This window comes from Catharus ustulatus, chromosome 11, assembly GCF_009819885.2.
Source record: "Catharus ustulatus isolate bCatUst1 chromosome 11, bCatUst1.pri.v2, whole genome shotgun sequence".
Taxonomy (NCBI): Eukaryota; Metazoa; Chordata; class Aves; order Passeriformes; family Turdidae; genus Catharus; species Catharus ustulatus.
The window spans coordinates 6,153,153-6,173,457 of record NC_046231.1 but is presented as its reverse complement, the minus strand read 5'-3'; the positions used below and the strand labels follow the sequence as shown (position 1 = coordinate 6,173,457).

At 40.1% G+C, this 20,305-nt stretch overlaps 1 protein-coding gene across 1 annotated transcript in view; it reads right to left on the bottom strand.

Annotated features, from left to right (window-relative positions):
- Window positions 1–500: 500 nt before the first annotated feature.
- LOC117001572 (teashirt homolog 3-like) overlaps window positions 501–20,305 on the bottom strand; it is a 67,596-nt gene continuing 47,791 nt past the window's right edge. The window contains exon 2 of the mRNA XM_033069995.2: window positions 501–7,063. Within this exon, the coding sequence (XP_032925886.1) occupies window positions 3,864–7,063 (3,200 nt within the window). The 3' untranslated portion in view covers window positions 501–3,863. The remainder of the gene's footprint in view (window positions 7,064–20,305) is intronic.

Below are 20,305 nucleotides of genomic sequence, written 5' to 3'. Positions count from 1 at the left end.
TTATTTTAAGATACTGCGTAAATGTGATGGCTGGAAGATATACAGTATGCTGCAACAAGCCACTACTTGGGTGGGGTTAGACCAGGGTCACCTTTATACACCTGTGATTTAAAGCTCTTCTCACCCATCACAATTTCATTTTTAACCTCTTTCTTGAGGCATTTTGTTTTCCCTTGCACTTGATCTGCATATTTCTAAATAAAATATCAAATAAAAAGCAAAAGTCAGAAGTTAGATGCTTATTTTAAAATCATGCATTTATACTTTTGTGTTTGTCTAATAGGAAAAAAATTATCTCAACACAGCTAGGTTGATGATTTGGTTAGCACTAATAGTTACCATGCCAATATACATACCAGTGTATGGATGAAAAGAACATTATTCTAGTTCATTGATTCTCTAAATTCTTTATAATGTGAAATCACATTGGTATGCCAGTCCTGGAGGTTCTGAAATGCAAGCTGAACTTTATTTTAATAAATTTGGGATATTCAGGTCCTGACCATTCATTTGCTAAGTTTCAAGCACATTATAAGCAGCACATTTAAAAAGTCCTTTCTGGTGCACACTGGCAGATCTGGACACTCCCTGAATTTGGACCTGGTGCATCTCACTGCACTTTCAGACCCAGGTAAGTCAGGCCCAGGAACTGATTTTTACCAGATCAGGGAGGTTGCATCAGATCATCAGATCCCCTGCCTGTATTTTAAGAGTAAGTGGAAAGAACCCTGCAGACTGTGCAGTCTCTTGTTTTTACTCCCTCCCATGTCCCAGATAACAGTATTGCGTACAGAGCTTTCAGCATTACTATTATAAGTCAATGGTGCATCTTAAAAATACATTGATTGACAATATATGCAATAATCTGCCAGTCTCCTTATGTGTGAATTTCTGGTTTGAGACCAAATACTATATTTAAGCTGTTATAATTTTCAAAAGAGGAATTCTCTTCTGTAGAGGTAAAAAGTTTGGCTGGGTTTACACTGAGATCATGTATTTGTAAAAATGTGGACAGGCACCTGGGAGGCTCCAGGGAAGACTTCAGCCAGCCAGGTTCCCTTTCCTCGCTAAGTGAGGGACTCCTGGGATGGTACAGTCAACCAGTAAAACTGCTGTGATTTTATTGCTGGAATTGGAGCTGAGGCCATAAACATTGACACACAAATGACCTTGTAATCCAATACAAGTGTGAGCCAAAAGAGGAGGAAAAAACCCAAAGCTCTGATCCCATTCACTTGGTCCACCTACCAGCATTTGCCATAGAATGAACAGAACACTCCAACACATTTTTGAGACATGGTATTGGCCTTTGACATTACAGAGAAATGGAAAAATGGAAAGAATGACAGAAAAGCAAAGAGAACCAAAGATTCAATTTCTTGCTTGCTGGAAGATGGTGGATTTTTTAAAAGCAAATAAAGGAAACTGTATGTTTGACATTGGGATGGTAGTTCTCATTCAGGATGCTGAAGTGCTGTAATGGTGAGTTTGGTTCTCACTTAACCATCTCTGGACTCAGAATTCACCTGACTGGCAAAATATATTACTTACATGCATAGTAATACAGGTGTTTGGAGATGCAAATTGTTTCAAATGGTTTTGATGGGATGACCTGTCAACACCAGTAAAAGTCTGTCACTATCATATAAATGCTCCAGATTGTTTGCTTTTGTTTGGCCTGTGTTCATTCACCTCCTCTCCCCTCCCTACCTGCTGGGAATGCTGTCTGGCAGCAGGTAGGGCCAGAAGAGGACTCACTTCAAAACAACAAAGTTGAAGTCACTGGTCTCAGGTTCCTTCTCCTGTCATTTGGAAATGCTGGGTAGGTGGAACGGGATTCTCTGAGCTGTGGAACACCCTCGGGTGCAGACTCTGCTCAATGCATTCAGGAGGAAGGCGGGTGAGCAGTGCTGCCTGCCTGGGTTTGAACTCACAGCAAAACACCTATTTGCTTTGCCATGCACTGCTGCTAACCCCCCTCTCCACAGCCAGCCTTACCTGATGCTTAAAAGGGAGTTATAATGCTCATTTATCTCTTCTGGGGGAAAAACTCTGTTAATGCAGCCTTTGAATAAGTGCTACCCTGCTCTTTAAATGCCAAAGTTCACTAAAACTCCAGTGATTTATGTGCAGCTTTTGACTGCCAGCACCTGGCAGATGAAGAAACCTACTCAAGCTTCAGTCATAAACAGATAGCATACAATTTAATTTTAATGTGCTCGTTAGTCGTAGCACATTTCAGACATAATTGTGAACGCAACACAAAATTATAGCAAAAAGACAATTTTAATGCTGCTGTAGAAAAAAAGGTTATATGAAGAGTCATATAATGGTGCTTCATTGTCAACAACAAAACAGGGCACAGAGTGCATTACAGTGTCTGTGCTGTTTACATGCCAATATTTTATACATAGATTCTCATATGGTGTCAGCTGTCAGTTACTTCTGCAAATTAACTGCCAAAAATGGAGACGAACAGAATCACTTAGTGTGCTGGTAACCACGGGTTACCTTTCATATGCCTAAAGATAAAGCTGCAGTATGGAATCTTGGGAGAATAATTAGGCAGAACAAAACAGAAAGTTACCAATTGAAATAAAAAGGCATTCTACTATAGGAAATAACAACCAAGAGCGCTTATAAATAAGTAAAAGAGGTTATATCACAGAATGCCTCATAACTTTTTAAGCAAAGTATTACAGTACAAACATTTTAAAGGCTTTATCAATGTTTAGGAAATACAGTACAAGTTTTTCAAATAGATTTAACCCTTTGAGCACTGAGTTTATCTTGAATTTTCTCTTTTTATTTTATTTTTTTCTTTTTTTACTAATAAATACCTTTAAAAGTCATGTTGTGCAAAACAGTTAGAATGCAGGCCAGGAATGCAGTCCGTGGCTTCTGTTTCTTCAGACAATTAAAAAAAAAGAAACAAAAAAAACCCAAAAAAAAAACCCGAACAAATGATAGCAACACTAATAAATATGTATAATTTAAACATGAACCTCTCTTAATATAGATGTACTGTATAGCAAAACAAAGCAAAACATACTTTGCTTTAAGAATAATGTTTCTGAATACTTTATAAATGCTATCTGTGGTATCTTTTATCACATAATTTACAATGTTTGATTGTTAAAGGAAAAACTGTTAGATCTTAAAAAAAATGAAATATACACTATATATAGGTACAGTTTATACCTGGGGCTTATCAGGTACAAACCCCACTGCTGCTAAAAATGCTGGAAAAAAAAAAAATGGCATTAACCACAATCACATTTTCCATAAGAGATTTTGAAATCTATACAATATATACATCTATGTTTCAATGTGAAAATTATATTTTTAAATTTCAAGGTGTGAGACACCTCTGCATAAATGGAGGTTCATATTAGTAATCAGAACTAAGCTAGTAAGGGTCTAAAAAAAAAGCATATCCTTACATTTTTACCAAATTAATGCAAAAGTGCTTCAAAGTACTCAGAGGGCTAAAGATTATAGGGTGAGAAATACCAGCACACTTAGGTCACATGAAAAAGTGCACCAGAATTAGTTATAAATGCTTAATTAAACTGTCTGTTAATGCATGCAGCTTGATGCATCAGCTTGATGCACAGCAACTAAATCCAATTTACACAAAGTTCCAAACACTTACCACTGCATTTTAACCTTCATATTTTACCAGTAACAACAGCTGATTATGCACCTCTATTTAAACACTGTACAGTTATACAAAACAGTTCAGCCCAGAGCGACTCTGGAGTTAAAATAAGAACATGTGCCAAGAACTAAACAGTAGCTTTAAGGCGTCTTTGACAGTTTTCCTCAAAGCAAATTACAGTTATTTTAATCAAAAGCAAATGCTACTGCTTCTCTAACTCCGAAACATACAGAAGATGATCCTCTGGTGACTTCCCATGTGTTTTACTAAGATGAAGTTTAACAGCATGCTTACTTGCAAAAGTCCTGTTACAAAGTTTGCACTGATAAGAAGTTCCGATATCTTCCTCTGGAGAGGACGTCACCAATTTTTCAGATGGTGACTTTGCTTGTGCTATCTGATTGTTAATCTGTTCACTGGACAGTTTGGACAAGTCTCTTAACCTGAAACCCAGATGCGATTCAAGATGACTGATATAAGTTGAAGGAGTTCTGATCTGTGAAGCACAGTCATTACAAAAGAACACTGGGTGCCCAGTGTCCAAATTTTTAAGGAACTTAGTTCCCCCCGTCCTTCGGAGCTGGTATTTCACATTGGCCAGCCAGTGGCTAATTGTGGTCATTGAGAGTCCCGTAAACCTGGAAATGTGCATTCTTTCTTGAGGGCTCAAGTCTGACATGATGTATTTCCCCTCTGAAGTCTGCCGTAAGCTGGCTGCAAACTGGGCCTGCAATATGAGCAAGTGCTGAGGGTTCCAGTTAGACTGACGTCCCTTCCTTTTCTGAGCTGGTGTACTCTCTTCTGGTTCCTCTATTGTGGTACCATCAATGTCAGATTTCTCAGATATGCTGGAAGGTGTGGAAGATTTTGATGTGTGACTTTCTGTCAGGTTCTTCAGCATATCAGATATATCTGACAAGGCATTCTCGCGTAGCGGCGAGTTTGACATGAATGACACGACTGCAGATGTCTTTGCTGTTGTCACTGTAGATGAAGAAGATGCAGAAGATGTCGATGTGGATGACAAAAGCGCTGAACCCAAAGAGCAGCTTTTGTCACTCTTGCCTTTCGTCAAATCTATGGGTTGGTCATTGTTGACATGATAAAAATAACGGTCTAAGTGGTCTGATTTTTTGGACTGTAGAGGTGGGGTGGCCACTGCAGCCTTTTCTGCCAAACTGTTGCTCATTTTAAAAAGCATGCTCATTGGATCCAGAGTGGGCAGGGATGGCTTTGCTGCCTTGCCAAGGTGAATATTCATGACAGATTGCAGCGCACTTAACGGATTTACAAATGGCTGTTCGGGAGGGTGGTCAGTGATGATGGCTGTGCTGCTACTTAAAGAACCCACAATGGATTTCACAGGCTCTTTCCCATTTTCCACAGGTTCTACACTTGGGCTGTCTTTGCAACCATCTCTCTGAGGAACTGGGCTGTTTTGCTGGCTTTTAAAGCCACCATCATTGGGGGGCTCCATCTTAAGGGGTTCACTGACTTCACTGCTGCATGGCGAAGGTGTCGCACGCTTCAGTGGAGAGAGCTTTCCTTCGGGCTCCTTCATCTTCTCCTCCACTTTAGCCACCTTCTCAGTGACCTTCTTCACCAACTCTTCCATGGCATGAAAGTTTGTTTTTGGCACGGGTGAGGTCTGACTACTGGGTGGAGACACTAAGGGCTGGTTTTTAGTTGGTGATACTAGTTCGTTGTTTCCAAACATAGGTTTTAAGGGTGTACTCTTCCCAGATGAGCCCAAGGACAGTTTCATCATATTAGGCAGCTGGTAGGCAGCATGAATGCTGGGGTAGCCACCCCAGCTCGGTGTGCCATTCTGGGCTTTGTTTATAGCTGAAGTAACCGTGTTTTCTAAAGACTTCAATATATCTAATCCCCCCTTGGGGCTTTCTTCTAAGTCATTTTCAGTCAAGTAATGGTATTTTGAGGAGATATCATACTTCTCCTCATCTTCACTTGACTTCTCTTTGTCTTTCATTTTGTCATCAGCAATGACTCTTTCCTTATCTACCTCTTTTTTAATCTCAACATTTAATTTAGGGGAAACACTAGAAGGTGTGTTGGAAGGAGATGTAAAGGTGGTGGCAGCTAGTGGCACAGACTGGACCTTCTCATCTACTAAGGACGTTATTGTAGGTGTGGCTGGGGCTTCTATAATTGGTTTCCCTTTTTTCATGGCAGAGTTAGTGACTTTAATAAAATGTCCCGTCACCATCATGTGAGCCGTGAGCTCCTGCAGGGTGTCATGCGAACTTCCACACTCCATGCACTTCAGAATCTGAGATTTCCTTGCCTCAAAGTGCCAGGCATAGCTGGCACCGTTCTGGTGACCATAGCGGTTATTTGGTGTAATGTAGGGATTGGAATTCTTTTGAAGTGCATCATTACTATCTGAGATTGTGGCTTTTGGTGTCCCAGCCGTGGAGTCTGGAGAACTTGGAAGTTCAAGATCCAGTGATGCTTTCTTTCTAGTAGCTGGGATAATTTTTGCTGCTACAGGGGTAACAGGTTCCTTCAGAGGCACTTTTTGGTAGTGTTTTGTTTTGATCATATGAACACTCAAATCCTGAAGAGATTCAAATGAATGACCACAGTACATACACTTTAGCACTTTCTGGGCATCTTCTTTCCCCTCCATTTCAAGCAAAGAACGTTTGCGAGGTTTGGACCATCTTTTGGGGTTATTGTTATCTGTTTCATGGTTGTCATCTCGATAATGTCCTGTTTCATTCATGTGCACTGTTAATTCTACTAAAGTATCGTAGGCAGCACTGCAGTCTTTACAGCGGAATTTACTGGCTCCAGTGAATATAGAGCCATAGAGCTTACTGCTCTGTCTGTACAGCTGGACTGTGCTAAAAAGGCTTGGTTCAGGCAGAATTCTGCTTTGAGAAACTTGCTGCAGTGTTTTGGCCATTGCAGTCTGGTGCCAATCAAAGCTGCCACTTCCACAACTGCTGCTGCTGCTGCTGCTACTGCTGCTGCTACCGTTGTTTTTTTCTGAAATTGGCTGGTGAAGGTTCAAATTGAGATTGGACCAGTAGGAATTGGAGAGGAAGTTATTATACACAGCCTTCATTTGTTCTAAACTATCAGAAACCGTAGAGTCTTCCAGTGGTATGGAAACCTCCTTGCTCTCCTCCTCATTTTTAATGGAGCTGCTCTCAAAGTCTGCCATGCGGTCACTCGTCTCACTGATGTGGGACTCACTGTCCATTTCATGGCTAGAGAACTCTGCTGCTGGGGAGTTTTGGTAGCTTTGGCAGTTCTTACTGAAGTCTTTTTCTGGACATGCATACTTTGCTGAAGGCTCCCCATCAACTGCATTTTCTTCAGGTTCCACATCTTCTTCCACCAGCGCTGCTGCTTTTAGCTCGTCTGAAACATAGGCTATTATGAAGAGAAGAAAATACAAGTTAGGTTCTGCTCATCATACTTTTGCTTTAGCCAAAGAAGTGTACTTATTTGTAAAATTAAACAGTTAAAATCTAGTGTTTCTTCAGAGCAAAAAAAAAAAAATCTGCTCTTCAAACATAATTTGCCACCTTATTCTTCTCAAGGGGCAACAGCTTGAAATTAAAACTAAATTTGAAATTAATGAAGCACATTCTGGAGGTGGCATTCATTTCTAAAGTAATAAATTACTTGTATCAACCTCAGAGACAGCAGTTCCTGTCTGTCAATTAATATGTCTTATGCTTCTCCTACCCCTAATGCATTTCTTAACAGACAGATTCACAATTTAAATTAAGCAAGCATTTTTTGCTCATTACAGTTTTGAGACTCAATCTTTAATAAATATAGTGCACAACAAACATCAAGAATTTCTACAAAGTAAAAAAATCCCCAGTTAAACTAAATTTTAAATATTCGATTTTTTAAAGTTATTGTCATTAGCCATGTCACATTTTAGAAATGATGGCTAAATGCAAGTGATGTAACCTTTGGAAACAACTCATTCAAAGCAATTTGAGGATATTCTTTATGGGTGCAACAAATATCCCATTCCCATTTAAACACAACTTCCTCAACAAGAAAGCCCATGCAGAATTATGTCAGGAGCTTGTTCAATGAAATTGGTATGCTGCACTCATTCTTGCTGTATAAATATATACAAGACCTTCCAGTGGACCTTACAAATGTCAAAGTGTTTGCTCTTTAGACTACTTTGTCAATATTTACTCAGCATAAGCTACACGGACACCCAACAGGGATCCTGTCTTTTTTCCCCCTCAAGTAATGCAACTGGTGATGTAAATCTAAGATACTCTTCTTGAATAGGACAGTTGGCAACTGACAGTAAACAATTTTTTTTTCCATGCTGCTTCTGTGCTTCTGTTTTACATGTACTGGGTCTACCTAAGTTTTTCCTTTAGGCAAGAAAATTATGGAAACATCAAAAAAAAGGAATCATTAATCAAAATTATCTATTTCTATATAATGCATTAATTTGCAGGGAAGCAAAAATAGAATCTGACTCTCTTCAGTGGAATTTAAAATCTCTCACAAAGATATTTATAAACTGAAAAGACTCACATTTGCAGTATACTCTGTGGTTAAAGATACCTGACATTTGACTTTCTCTGCAACACATCTGGAATATGTAGGGTAGTTGTATCTTGAACAACTTGTTTCTTCAGGTAATAGCACAGAGAAGATAGTAGTTTACACTCTAAAAAGCCCTACTTTAACCAACAGACTGAAAAATGTTGAACACTACAGTAGGTATCATACACATGGTATTAAACCTTGCAAACTTCTTTCAGGGAAAATATGTTTAAATGTTATCAGAAAACCACAAGAGACAAAACAACTGTTAAAGTGACAATGAAATCAGGCTTTTAGTTTCACATGGAGTATTTCTTCATTCAGTTAGGTAATACAAAATATTCACTACTGTTCTTTCACATGGATGAATGGTAGTAAATCTTCCTCCAAGCATGTAAAGTTATAATCTGATCCTCAGAACACAAGTTAAACCTTTGAAAGCACAAACATATCACCTAAGAGCAACACATAATAATGATTAAATACTTCACTTCAAATAATTTCAATGCAGAAAATTCAAGCGGCAAGGGTCCTGTTTTTAAAATTTGGGAGCATAGAGTTTGAAAGAATTATGTTAAAAAATTTTATCATAAGATGCTTCAAAGGTGCTGGTAAAAAGATCAGACTTTGGAAAAAAGTATACCATTCTAATGAAATAGAGCTGTGCTGTTTTGATCTATTTTGTGTTTTTTCAAAATATTTTGAGAAAAAGTATAGTTATTTTATGTATATCAAAGACACAGCAGCGAGTTGAAGTAAGGTTCAGCATCTATCTGCAAGTACTTGCAAGAAAACCAATACACAGAATTGAAAAAGTGGATTTTCAGAACTTTAGCAAAGGAGACCAAAGCAGTTCAAATTACTCTAAAGATGAAAAATTTTGGATAACTACTGATAACGTGCAGACAACTGACTGTTAACTGCCTCTCTCTTAACCACACCAAATCCTAGTAATTAAGGAAGGGTGGAAGGAAGGAATCATGGCATGAAACCTCTGATTTGGAAGCAAATATACCCTTTTCCTATTCCACCTTGTGCAAACAGATTTTCTTATACAACTCCTGTTTCTTTGCCTCTGTTTTGAAACTGCATAATAATTTCCTTTACACAAAGTAAAGAACACCCAAAGTTATCACCACTCTACCTGCCTTAAAGAGACCTCACTGACACCCCAGGCTGGGGTGCCTCACCAAGGCACTCTGAGTGTACCTCCTTTCATTTTTTCTGGCTGCTGAGCACCAGTGTGAGTGTGCCACCCATTCCCACCACCACACCACATTCCAAATCCAAGGGCTCCATCCCTGCACACCAACACAAACAGAGGGTACAGGACCAGCTCCCTAATTAGTGTGTTCTTCTTTACGTTTTTATTTCTCGTACTGCTGAAGTCTTATGAATTTTGTTTGAACTGAAAGACTTGTCACATTCACAGCTTTTTTAGAGAGTGACTTTTACATTAGGGAAAACCTCCAGCATGTGGCTCATTTAAATGTAAATCTATTTACCTTTCATGCTTTCTTTGCCCTTTTCACCAACTATCAAGCATATTTGCGTGTTAACCAGGAGCTGCCTCCTCTGTAGCTGTTCCCCTTCCTAAGCTCAAGTTGTGAAGCCAACTTGTGACATCAGTCTTTGATCCAGAAATGCAGGAAATGAGGCACAAACGACAGTGGGGAATTTAACCCAGCAATCTACAACTTTTAAAAAATGACAGTTCCTAGGGCTCCTTCTGCTCCTTCCCCTGCAGGAGGAGAGAAGGGATGGAACCTGGTCTGGTGGAAGGTGTCCCTGCTCACAACACCCTGCAAGGGGCAGGGTCTGTGTGAGAACAGATAAAGGTAACAGCCTCACTGCACCAGAAACACGGACAAGGAGGCCCACAGCAAAGAAATTTCTTGTTTGGTGAAGCACCTACAGGAAAAGCAAAGAGACTGTGAAAGGAGAGAATAAAATCAGGAGGAAATGGTAAAAAGGTTTTCCACTGTGATTCACTGCCTGGAGGACAGACTGTTTTTAAGAAGCACTGTCACCAGCTCATCCTTACTTAGCCATTGCCCTATTATGTAAAAAAAAAAAAAATAAAAAAATAAAAAAGAGGCCAAAAAAGACTCATAGTTTGATATTTTTCAAGTGTAGAATAAATGTTTCAACAGCAGGGCATCAGTAAAACTGTTCTTTAATGCCTCAACAGCAAAGTCTGAGGGGAAAAGAAACAACTTTAAAGGCAATTCTAGTGGCAGAAGTTAATAAAAGTGGAAATGGAAGAAATTAGGCAGTTCTGGGTTTTGTTTTTATAGACAAAAAGCACAAAAAAAGTTATAGTTCTCCAAAAAGTGTTTAGTTTACATCTCACAGGGCACCACAACCCAGAGGAAATTGCCTGCAAATTGAGCAGTGGTGTCACTGTGACATAGAATTCGACAAAAAGTGGAGAGCTGTTGCCTGGTGTGGCCCTCACATTCCTAGAGAAAAGGATATAAAAAGGGTTCAGAAACATCTTGCAGGTACAGCCACAGGGAGGTTGAGAAGAGACAGTTCCCTCATTAATATTTGTTCTAATTATTAACTAAAGTGCTAGGTAACAATGAAATTAACACATTTGATATCAATATATAACAGTAAGCTGTGGTATAATGCAATTCATTTCCACACAAGAGGGAATTACCTTCATAACTGAGCTATGGATCATTTCTTTGCCAGTGGAAATAAATTGTGATCCATCACTGTCCAAAATTATCTACATATTGCATGGACAGTAATAAACTCGCATACCTGGCTGTGCACAGACACCAGGGATCCACTGCAGGAGAGCAGCCCCCTGTGCTCCCCAGGCACAGCAGCCCTGTGTGCCACAGCAGCTGTGCCTGCTGATGTCCTGGGCTCAGCACCACAGCTGCCACCTCCACCCGACTGCCAGAGCTCCATTGCAGCAAAACCTGCATGGCTCTCATCCCCTCCACGGCAACATCCCCAGTGAACGGCTGAACACACACCTCCCCGAGATTGCTTGGAAATACAGCAGCACTAAAGGTGGATTTTACTGCTCTCCAAAACCCAATTATACGCATTTTTTTTCTCTCATTTCCTGAAAAATGCAGCTGAGGCCATATATTTTGGCTTGGATGTATCCAAATATTTCATTTCAATACTTTTGAAATTTCCAGTTTTAATTACAGTAATTTCACGATTATAAGCCGCACTGAGTATAAGCCGCACTTCCGGGTACCAGCAACTTTTCATTCTTTGTCCATACATAAGCCGCACCTGATTATAAACCGCACGTTACAATACAGAGTGTGATAAAAGGTATCTGTTCTATCAACATCTGTTGAGGGTAGGGGCAGTGATCCTGATCTCTGTGGGAGATATTCTGCTAATGGGCCACCCATAGAAACCAGGCAGGGCATTGTTCTTTATCTTTTCACAACCCATCCTTCCTCCAGCGAGTCATTTTCTGCTAATGGCCATTGAGTCCCACTGTGGGACTGATAAAATTACTGCATCCCATTGGGAGTTGCTCCAGCCAGGGGGAAGAGCCCAGCATTTCTTACCAAGATAAAACAGAGGTTTTGGGACACTAAGGGAGCCCCTTTCTCCACTGGACTCCAGAGGAAAACCGGATTTCTCCACATCACCACTGGACCTCCAGAGGGAAACTGCACCTTGTACAGGAGCACTGCTCCAACTGAGCCACATCTGTCACTGCAGGAGGATGCAGCCACCATGGAATGGGACTGCTACCAACACCCTGCCTGACGGGGTGGTAGGTTGTACTCTGACTTTGTCAGGGTTTGGAGTTTGTTTCTTTGTAGTACTGTATTTCTATTTTAATTTCCCTAGTAAAGAACTGTTATTCCTAATTCCCATATCTTTGCCTGAGAGCCCCTTGATTTCAAAATTACAATAATTTGGAGGGAGGGGGTTTACATTCTCCATTTCAAAGAGAAGCTCCTGCCTTTCTCAGCAGACACCTGTCCTCCAAACTAAAACAGCAACTTTTTGTTCTTTGTCCATATATAAGCCACACCTGATTATAAGCTGCACTTTGGGTTCAGACCAAAATTTTAGTCAAAATGGTGCGGCTTATAATCGCGAAATTACTGTATGTTTTTTCTTGCCAAATTTTATTCTTTTGTTTTAATTAGCTCACTGGGGGTATATTTAAACTAGTATAGATGCTGTTTGCTTGAAACAGAACAAAACATTCTAATATTCTTCTCATATGAAAAATACTCAGCTACGAAAGTCTATCATAACCACTGAGTTCCTTGGAAATACTTTTGCTTTAACAAAATGGCTTTTTATTAAAAAAAAAAAATCATCTTTGTTATGCATCATCCCAAATCATCATTCAAAATCATCAAGTAATACTAAGGGTCATCTTCTAAATGATTTAATTTTTAATTCATTGGGAAAAGAATCTTCTCAATGCTTAAAGAATCTGACCCCATCTGTATTTCACATGTGAAAAAAATACAAAACAGCAGAATGGGATCACGAGCAGAAATGCTCCGAATGCTTCGTGATCAATATTGTATTTATTCCCAGGAAAAAAGAAACAAGGAAAAAGGATCATATTAGCCATAAAGTGGAGCAGTGAGTAGGACTCTGCCAGAGAAAGCCCCTCTGCAGCCTGACCCTCACTCCCCATTCCATGGCACTGCACAAGAGGTGGCTCTTGTCACTGCCCCTGCTGCTGGCAGTGCACAGCCTTGTCCTAAATACTTGTCCCATTCTGTTTTAAACCAGACACCAGTCACCAGAGAAATTTTTTAAATGTTTTTTAAATATGTAAGTAATCTTTGAAAAAACCTCAGAGTCCCCAATTTTGGTAGTACCGTTTGGAGTTAAGAGGTGGCTCAGTCCCAACACCAGTGAAGAGAAAGCCAAGAGAGGAACAGCAGAGATGATCTGACTGTGCCAATGAACCTTATTCACAAAATTAATGAGCAGAGGCAAGAGAAAACCAGCTCGGTGGATGGAGTCAATCAAAGACCTAATGCAAATGAAGGCATATAAAAGAGTTATATTAGTCTGTTAAAAAACTCCCACTCCACAGGCCTTCCACTCACAGAAAGAAAGGCAAACATTTCACCCACAACACGAGCTATTTCTATACTGGGACTAACTGATAATTCCCATGTAACTGAAATTGTACTGAGACTTCAGTCCTTGGCAGAGATGCTCACATATTCCTCATTAGGCAGTCAGGATGGGAGGCAGGAGTGACTGCCCTGTTTACAAGAGTGGCAAATGACAACACTCTCTAAACGGGCATGGCAGCACTGATTACCCAGCACCTTGACAGGGACATTATTCCTGTTAGAAAGGTCAAAGGTTCTGTTTCATAGAGGCAAGACTGTCTATTATGGGAGAGAAATGTTATTTCCAAGTGAAGAGGTCAGCACTTCTCTCGCACGCCGGCTCAAGTCCCTGGTACCTCGCACCGGAGCACGAGCCTGCTGCAAGACGGATTATTCTGCCCACTGGCAAGGTCAAGAATATTAATGTTGAACATGTTAATTTGATGTGATGTGCATGATTAATGCTTGTTTAGCTGGATTTTTTGTATGTTGATAAATCTGAAGCCTTTTCATGCCGTTGAGAGTGTAGGATTAAGTCCCTGGGAAGTGATGTGGACGGATGTGACATAGGATGCCAATCTGATGGTGGCTATCATTAGGCACTAAAAACTTTGAAGTCTACTTTGTTTGTTCCTTCATGAAAATACTGCAGCTGTCTGCCACAGAGAGCTCAGAAACAGGCCAGAGGAAGCCAGCCAGCTGCTCTGATTCAGCATCCTGGACTGGTATTACATTTGGAGAGACTTCAGAGGCCAAATCAACTGTAAGCGTTAAGAGATGAGAATTACATGGACAGGGACACACAGTGAAGAGATGATAACAAGGAATTAGCTTATATGTCATTATAGTGTGGGCCACCTAAGCACAGAACAAAGCAATTTTACATCAGGCACCTTTTCCTCATGTCACTGTACTCCAAACTCTGCTGGGTTTTGTGTAGTTTAAAGGAAGATACAGGACTCAGGTCTCCCATTCACTTTAGACTTTACAGGGCCACAAGAAATGTGTCATACAGGCCACTCACAAATGAAGAGAGAAAACATTCAAAACCTGCTAATTCTGATAAGGGAGGCATTCATTTTTCTGAAACTGAACACTATTTAGATGTTTCTTAAATGACCAAGTGAAAACCCCACATTTATGTATTATCTCCTTCACTAAATATACCCCTGAAAAACCAGCATGCCCTAATATGAAATGATGGCTTAGAAACAACTTGGTACTATTGGACAGAATCATTTAACTGAGGTGTTCAAGAGCTTCAATGAGTGCTTTATTTTTCACATCAGCCCTCATCCTTATCCACAGTTTACAGCTGAAAACCTGAAAAGAAGTTAAAAGTTAATTGTCTGGTGCTAGACAAGAAGACAAGTGAAGGAGCCTGTCACTCCTGTAGGTTAATATATATAATTCAGCTATTTACACAAAACATGGGAAGATGACTTAAGTTTGTTCTGTTCCTATGTTTCCTCACAGTGAGTTTATGTGAATACAATATATGTGTATAATTGAAAATAATTGCCAGTTTTCAGCTGGAACAATTATTTCACCCAGTGAAATACCCACAGGTGCATGTGCTCAGCACAACCCAGAGCCTGTGCTTACAGATCTCCTCTGAGCCAAGCTGCTGGGATCCAGTGAATGCTGAACCTGCAGACTGCCACCAAACTTCTTTTCACAGTGGGGAAAATAGGGCAGGTTTCTGAAGTATTGTCACAACTCTCCTCTGAAGAGCTCTGCTCCCAGCACAAAGCAGGACTCAGGGTCACTGTGACACCTACACTTCCAGACCTGTGCTGGACATGGAACATGATGGGTCACGCCTCCCTCCTCCAAAACTCACCCTGCCTTGGTTTCTCCCTAGGGCCTAAACTCCCTGAATCCAACCTGCTGAGCAGGGCTTTTCTAAAACCTGCTCAAATTACCCACCCTTGAAAACATAACACTGCTGTTTTCTGATCCCATCACACTGCAGTGTGCTCTTCTGTGGGTAGGGTTGCACAAGGATTAGTCTGAAATCTGTCTCACTTGAAGAGTTCACCTGCCACCTTCCACAAGAGCTTTTTGACAAGAAGGGATACAAACATTAAAAAGCCTTGGTTGAGACCCAAGGTCCAAGTTACTCAAATATATACTGAACAAAACCGTATTGATTTCCAGAGACTTTCTTCAGGTATCATTCTTGTACAGACATGAGTGAACAACATGCTATGAGAAACTTCACAAGAACAAGAGTTCAGAGCCTCTCTGGCCAGGAAGAACAGATTTTATACAACTGACTGCCTAAAGCACCACAGCTCATGTCCCACTGTGTGTGCCCATAGCTGGTTACCAGAAGCAAGGCAGGGTTGACATTAATCCAGTGGAAATGCTGAGAAAGGTCATGGACTGCTAGAATGAGAGAAGGACCTTCCTCACTATGGTATTTTGTGCAATCCATCTCCTTTCCCCTTTGCACTCTGGAAGAGTAGAGATTTGAATAGCTCCTATGGGAATATGCCTGGAATTTCTGGGTGATCCTTCTGCAAAAGCAGAAAAAACCTTCTTGGCTTCCCTGCCACCACATAACCAGCTTTTCACAAGCACCACTAGGACCAGACCCAGTGGGCAGATGAGCACAGAGACTGGAAGCACCCAGTGGGAATTCTCAACTTCTCCTTGGTTTGATTCAGTCCAGGATCTTGTGATCCCATTTCATCAACATTCCTGTAGTACCCTCCTCTTCCTCCCCTCCCCACCCCTCCACCTTCCCCACAAAAGGCTGCTCTTTCTCCAAGTGCACCAAAGTTACAAATGAACACCATTCCAAGGAGCAGAAAGCTCCTCACTGTCCATGGGATAGTTAAGGGCCAGCTACTCAGCCAGGAAGGGGAAACACCACCAAGGATTAGGGAACTAGGCACAGACTGGTGAAGTATCACCTCACAAGTAGCCCTATAGTTTCAAAAATTTCACATAAACTTCACAAATCCAGTGACCAAGTGCATTACTAACAGGAAATACCCACACCCACATCTGCCATATAAATTATTCAACATGAATAAATGTGATCCACTCTTAAGTTAGACAAAAATGGCTTTTCCTTGGTTTCCAAGGCAGTTGCTTTGTGTGAAGTACTACAGACTTCTGGAGAGCTCCACTCCATGCAAGCACACGTGACAGGGGAGTCACTGAAATAGGAGCTCAGCAGCAGAGAAAAAAGCTTCATGTTACATTTGACCCTAATTGTTCTTTGGACTGTAGAATTCTTCTAAGCACAGAATTACTATTTCCTCAAATGGACAAAAATATTTACCAGAACATTCAAAGAAAAAAAAAATGTTTGTTTTGGGGGTTGTTTTCTTTTTTAGTTAAAAGTCACTGTCAACATCCTGGCAAGACAAAGCCAAATTCTCTGTATGAATTAGTACCAAAATACAGAATGACACAATCTCTGCTTGATAGCAGACATTTGGGTGGCATCTTTTAATCACTGAAAAGCACACAGGGCATTCCACAAACTAATACAAGATTCACAGCCAACTCTGGGATAAGCAGCCATGAGCATAGAAGTTCTCAATATGGCTCTAATAGCTGGTAATTATTATAATCCTTCACTGAGCAAACAGATGTTGTAGGGGAACTTCAGTTTCTTCAAATGCAGTAATCAAACCATTCTGCTTCTGCCCTGCCTCTTCTCAGTAAATGCTTTGTATAGTGGAGTGGAAATAGCAAATGCAGTGACAAAATGACCATTTAATTGTTCCAGAAATCTGTTTCTGAACAAAACTGATGTTGTCATTTCTCTTTTTGTACATTTCTCAGTCTTCTGATTATGGTTTAGCCTTTTTTTTAACACCGAGAAAAAATCTTGCACCTTACTTTCTGTAATCTTCCCACATATTTGGTTGCTCCTAATTTGTCCACACCTTACAAGTTTCACAGTAACTAGAATTTGGTGCTGCGTTTGTGTTTAGCTGTACTAATATTAACATACATGTCTGGAGCTTCCACCTTCACGGCGAAATTTTTAAAAATCAAGTTTTCACCTAAAACACTTCAGTACATTACAGTGAGTCATTCCACTTGGTGATTTATTTGTAAATAATCATGACTACTTAAGACATTGAAAATGTACCAAAAGACCTACAGCCTAATCCTTAATTTTGCAGCAAAACTTGCATCTCCCATTGAAGCCCTTTCTACAGTAGTTTCAATAGCTATTTTGGCTGCAGTGCCTCCTTACAATAAACTCTATACATCTGTATGAATGGTATAGTAGAAATCCAAATGATTTCAATCACAATTTCAGCTATTGTGAACTTGCGCTTATAATGAAGTTCCTCTATTAAGAAAGGAGCTCAGTGTGGGCCAACAAAGCTTTGTGTCCTTTCACAGTTGCTATTCAGCCCTCATTTAAGAAAAACAGCTATTGACTGCAATATGAATCTTAGACTAGAAACAAGCAGAGATTCTCAGGATTACCTCTACAAGATGGCCCCAGCTTGTTTTGTATGTGGAGCAAGAAGAAGCACTGAGTATTCATTTCACTCATTTGCTAACTATACTAATATACACTGTTGTAAATGAGTCTCTATCTACCAGTACCTATTGAACAGAATGGTATTTGAATAGGTGGGGTTTGCTATAATGCCAGGCTAAGATAATGTGCTAGAAACAAATGGTTCACTGATTCCTGAATAGAAAATTTGCTGGAAAACCCTGAGAACTAGGAGATGAGGGGGAGGGGATTAAAATGTCGCTTCTGAGCCACCAACCAAACTCCTGTCATTTTTAAAAGATGTTCTTGTGGCACAGTATGAATAGTTTATAGCCATGATTTTGAACATTCAATGTCATATAAGAAAAGACACTTGTCAAGAGCCTTTCCCTTACCAGCACCCTCATCATGACCTGTGTTAATGAAGTTAATTGAATTTAAGATCAATAATGGTTAATTATTGCAATTTGACATTCTGAGATAAATGGCTTTAAGACAGAGAAATGTGTGTGTATGTGAATTCTCTCCAAAGAAGGTGAACACATTACAGCCTAAGAGGGATCACACAGTCCTTCCATTGATCCTGGTACAATCTGATCGACCTAATCCTCTGATGAATGTGGGCTTTTCACAGCTACAAGTAAATGTTCTACAAGACTACTCTAACCCTTGTCACTGACCAAATCTATATGAGCTGTACACTAGAAATCTATTGAGATAGATTAAAGAACTGCTGTAGAAACAAGAGATGCTTCAATAAAGATGAAGGTTTATTATATTGACTATTAATGTTACATGCAGTATGTAATTATGAATGCTTATGGATCCTAAGAGTTTAATTTTGGTCAGTCAGATGTAAATGATCACAACTGAACAATAGTATTAAAATAAAAAAGTAACAGATAAAAAAATCCAACAAGCATGTTGAATTTGATGACTTCAGAGTGAATGCTCAATAAGAGAGATTTAAAAATCATCCTTGAAACATGCATGAAAATGCTCACAGACCAGTATTTATTTCACTCATCAACCTACTTCTTTTAGGGTTTTTTAAGTTTACTTTCACAATAGTTCCTCAACAGGGAGACGTTTTTCAAACGTGTTAGTAATGATATTCTTACATGCATACTGAACAAGTTAAATGACCACTTACAAGATTTATAATGACAAAGTAAATGTCAAGGAAAAAGTATTACTGATTGCAGAGCACTGACAATAAAAAGCAGCTGAAGAGTTCTGTCAAAATGTAAGATTATGCAAAAACACTATTGAGAACACTGCTAATCATCTGCTCTTGTCAATTACTTGAAGGGTATCTGACAGCATATTTACATTAAACACATTTCAGTAGTGAAATCCTTAATGCTGTATCAGAATATTTTCATTATCATTAGAAATCCTTTAAAAGTCCTTTTGCAGCAGAGCATTGTAACAGCAGTGATGTAACATCTCTCTCTGTATCAGGTGGGGGTTTCTATTTCATGCTATTAAAGCTACATAACATTTGAAATAATATAACCACAGACTAAATATACATGTAAGATGGCAATCTCCATATTCCTGTATTCAGTGTAGGTGTTTTCAAGTAACAGCTTTGCAGTAGTCTCAAACTAAAGACAACTGATGATCTGTCTTTGTCTGGCCATTCTTTTAGTCTTTTACTACTCCTGTGACTGTACTTTCTCATGGCAAAGGACATTATCAAGCAGACATTTTTTTCTAGATCTCTGATTGTGACTTGCAATTCAGCTGCTTCAGGAGGAGACACATTAGCTACCAATGCCTTTCACCTGCTGGAGAAACTCATTTTAGTTATGTCTGTCTTATACTTCATGGAACCCTTCCTCCAAAATAGAGAAATAAATGAAATGTAATGAAAATGAAATGTTGATCCTTTCCATGCTTCAGCAGGCGTTACTAAAAAAGCACACATAACCCTGTTTGATGTGTAAAACAATAAGCATGCATAAAAATGGACAGAGCAGAAGCGTGAGCTGCCTTTCAGGGGGAATTCATCTGGGTTTAGAAGAAAAAGAAGGAAAATAAGCCCCGATCAGGACTTGCAGGATCAATTTATGGTTTTCCTACCACTTTTGTTGCACACAGCATACCTAAACTCAGTTTGTAAAAAGAGGAGCAGAGTACTTACCCTCCCAATGCTTTCAAAGCACTACAGGTTTTCAGAGAAAAACACCACTAAGTAAAACTAAGCTGGCAGAAAGCTCCGGGTCTGGGTCAGGTTGTGTCCTGATTCAGACCACACAGGTAAGGGGCACCCCTTGCCATTCCCCCTTCAGTCAAGGGCAAGGGTGAGTTCTGTGCTAACACAGCCCATCCGTGGGATCAGCTCAGTGTGTCAGGACTGTCACACACACCCAGCCATGCACACACCTGCTGGACAGCTGGGAAGGCAGCAGCCAGACCTCCTGTCCTGCCCTTCCAAACCTGAGGAAAGTAGAGCCAGCTCCTGAGTCCTGCCCTGCCCCTGCCAGCCTGGCAAAGCCCAGCAGCACCAGTCCC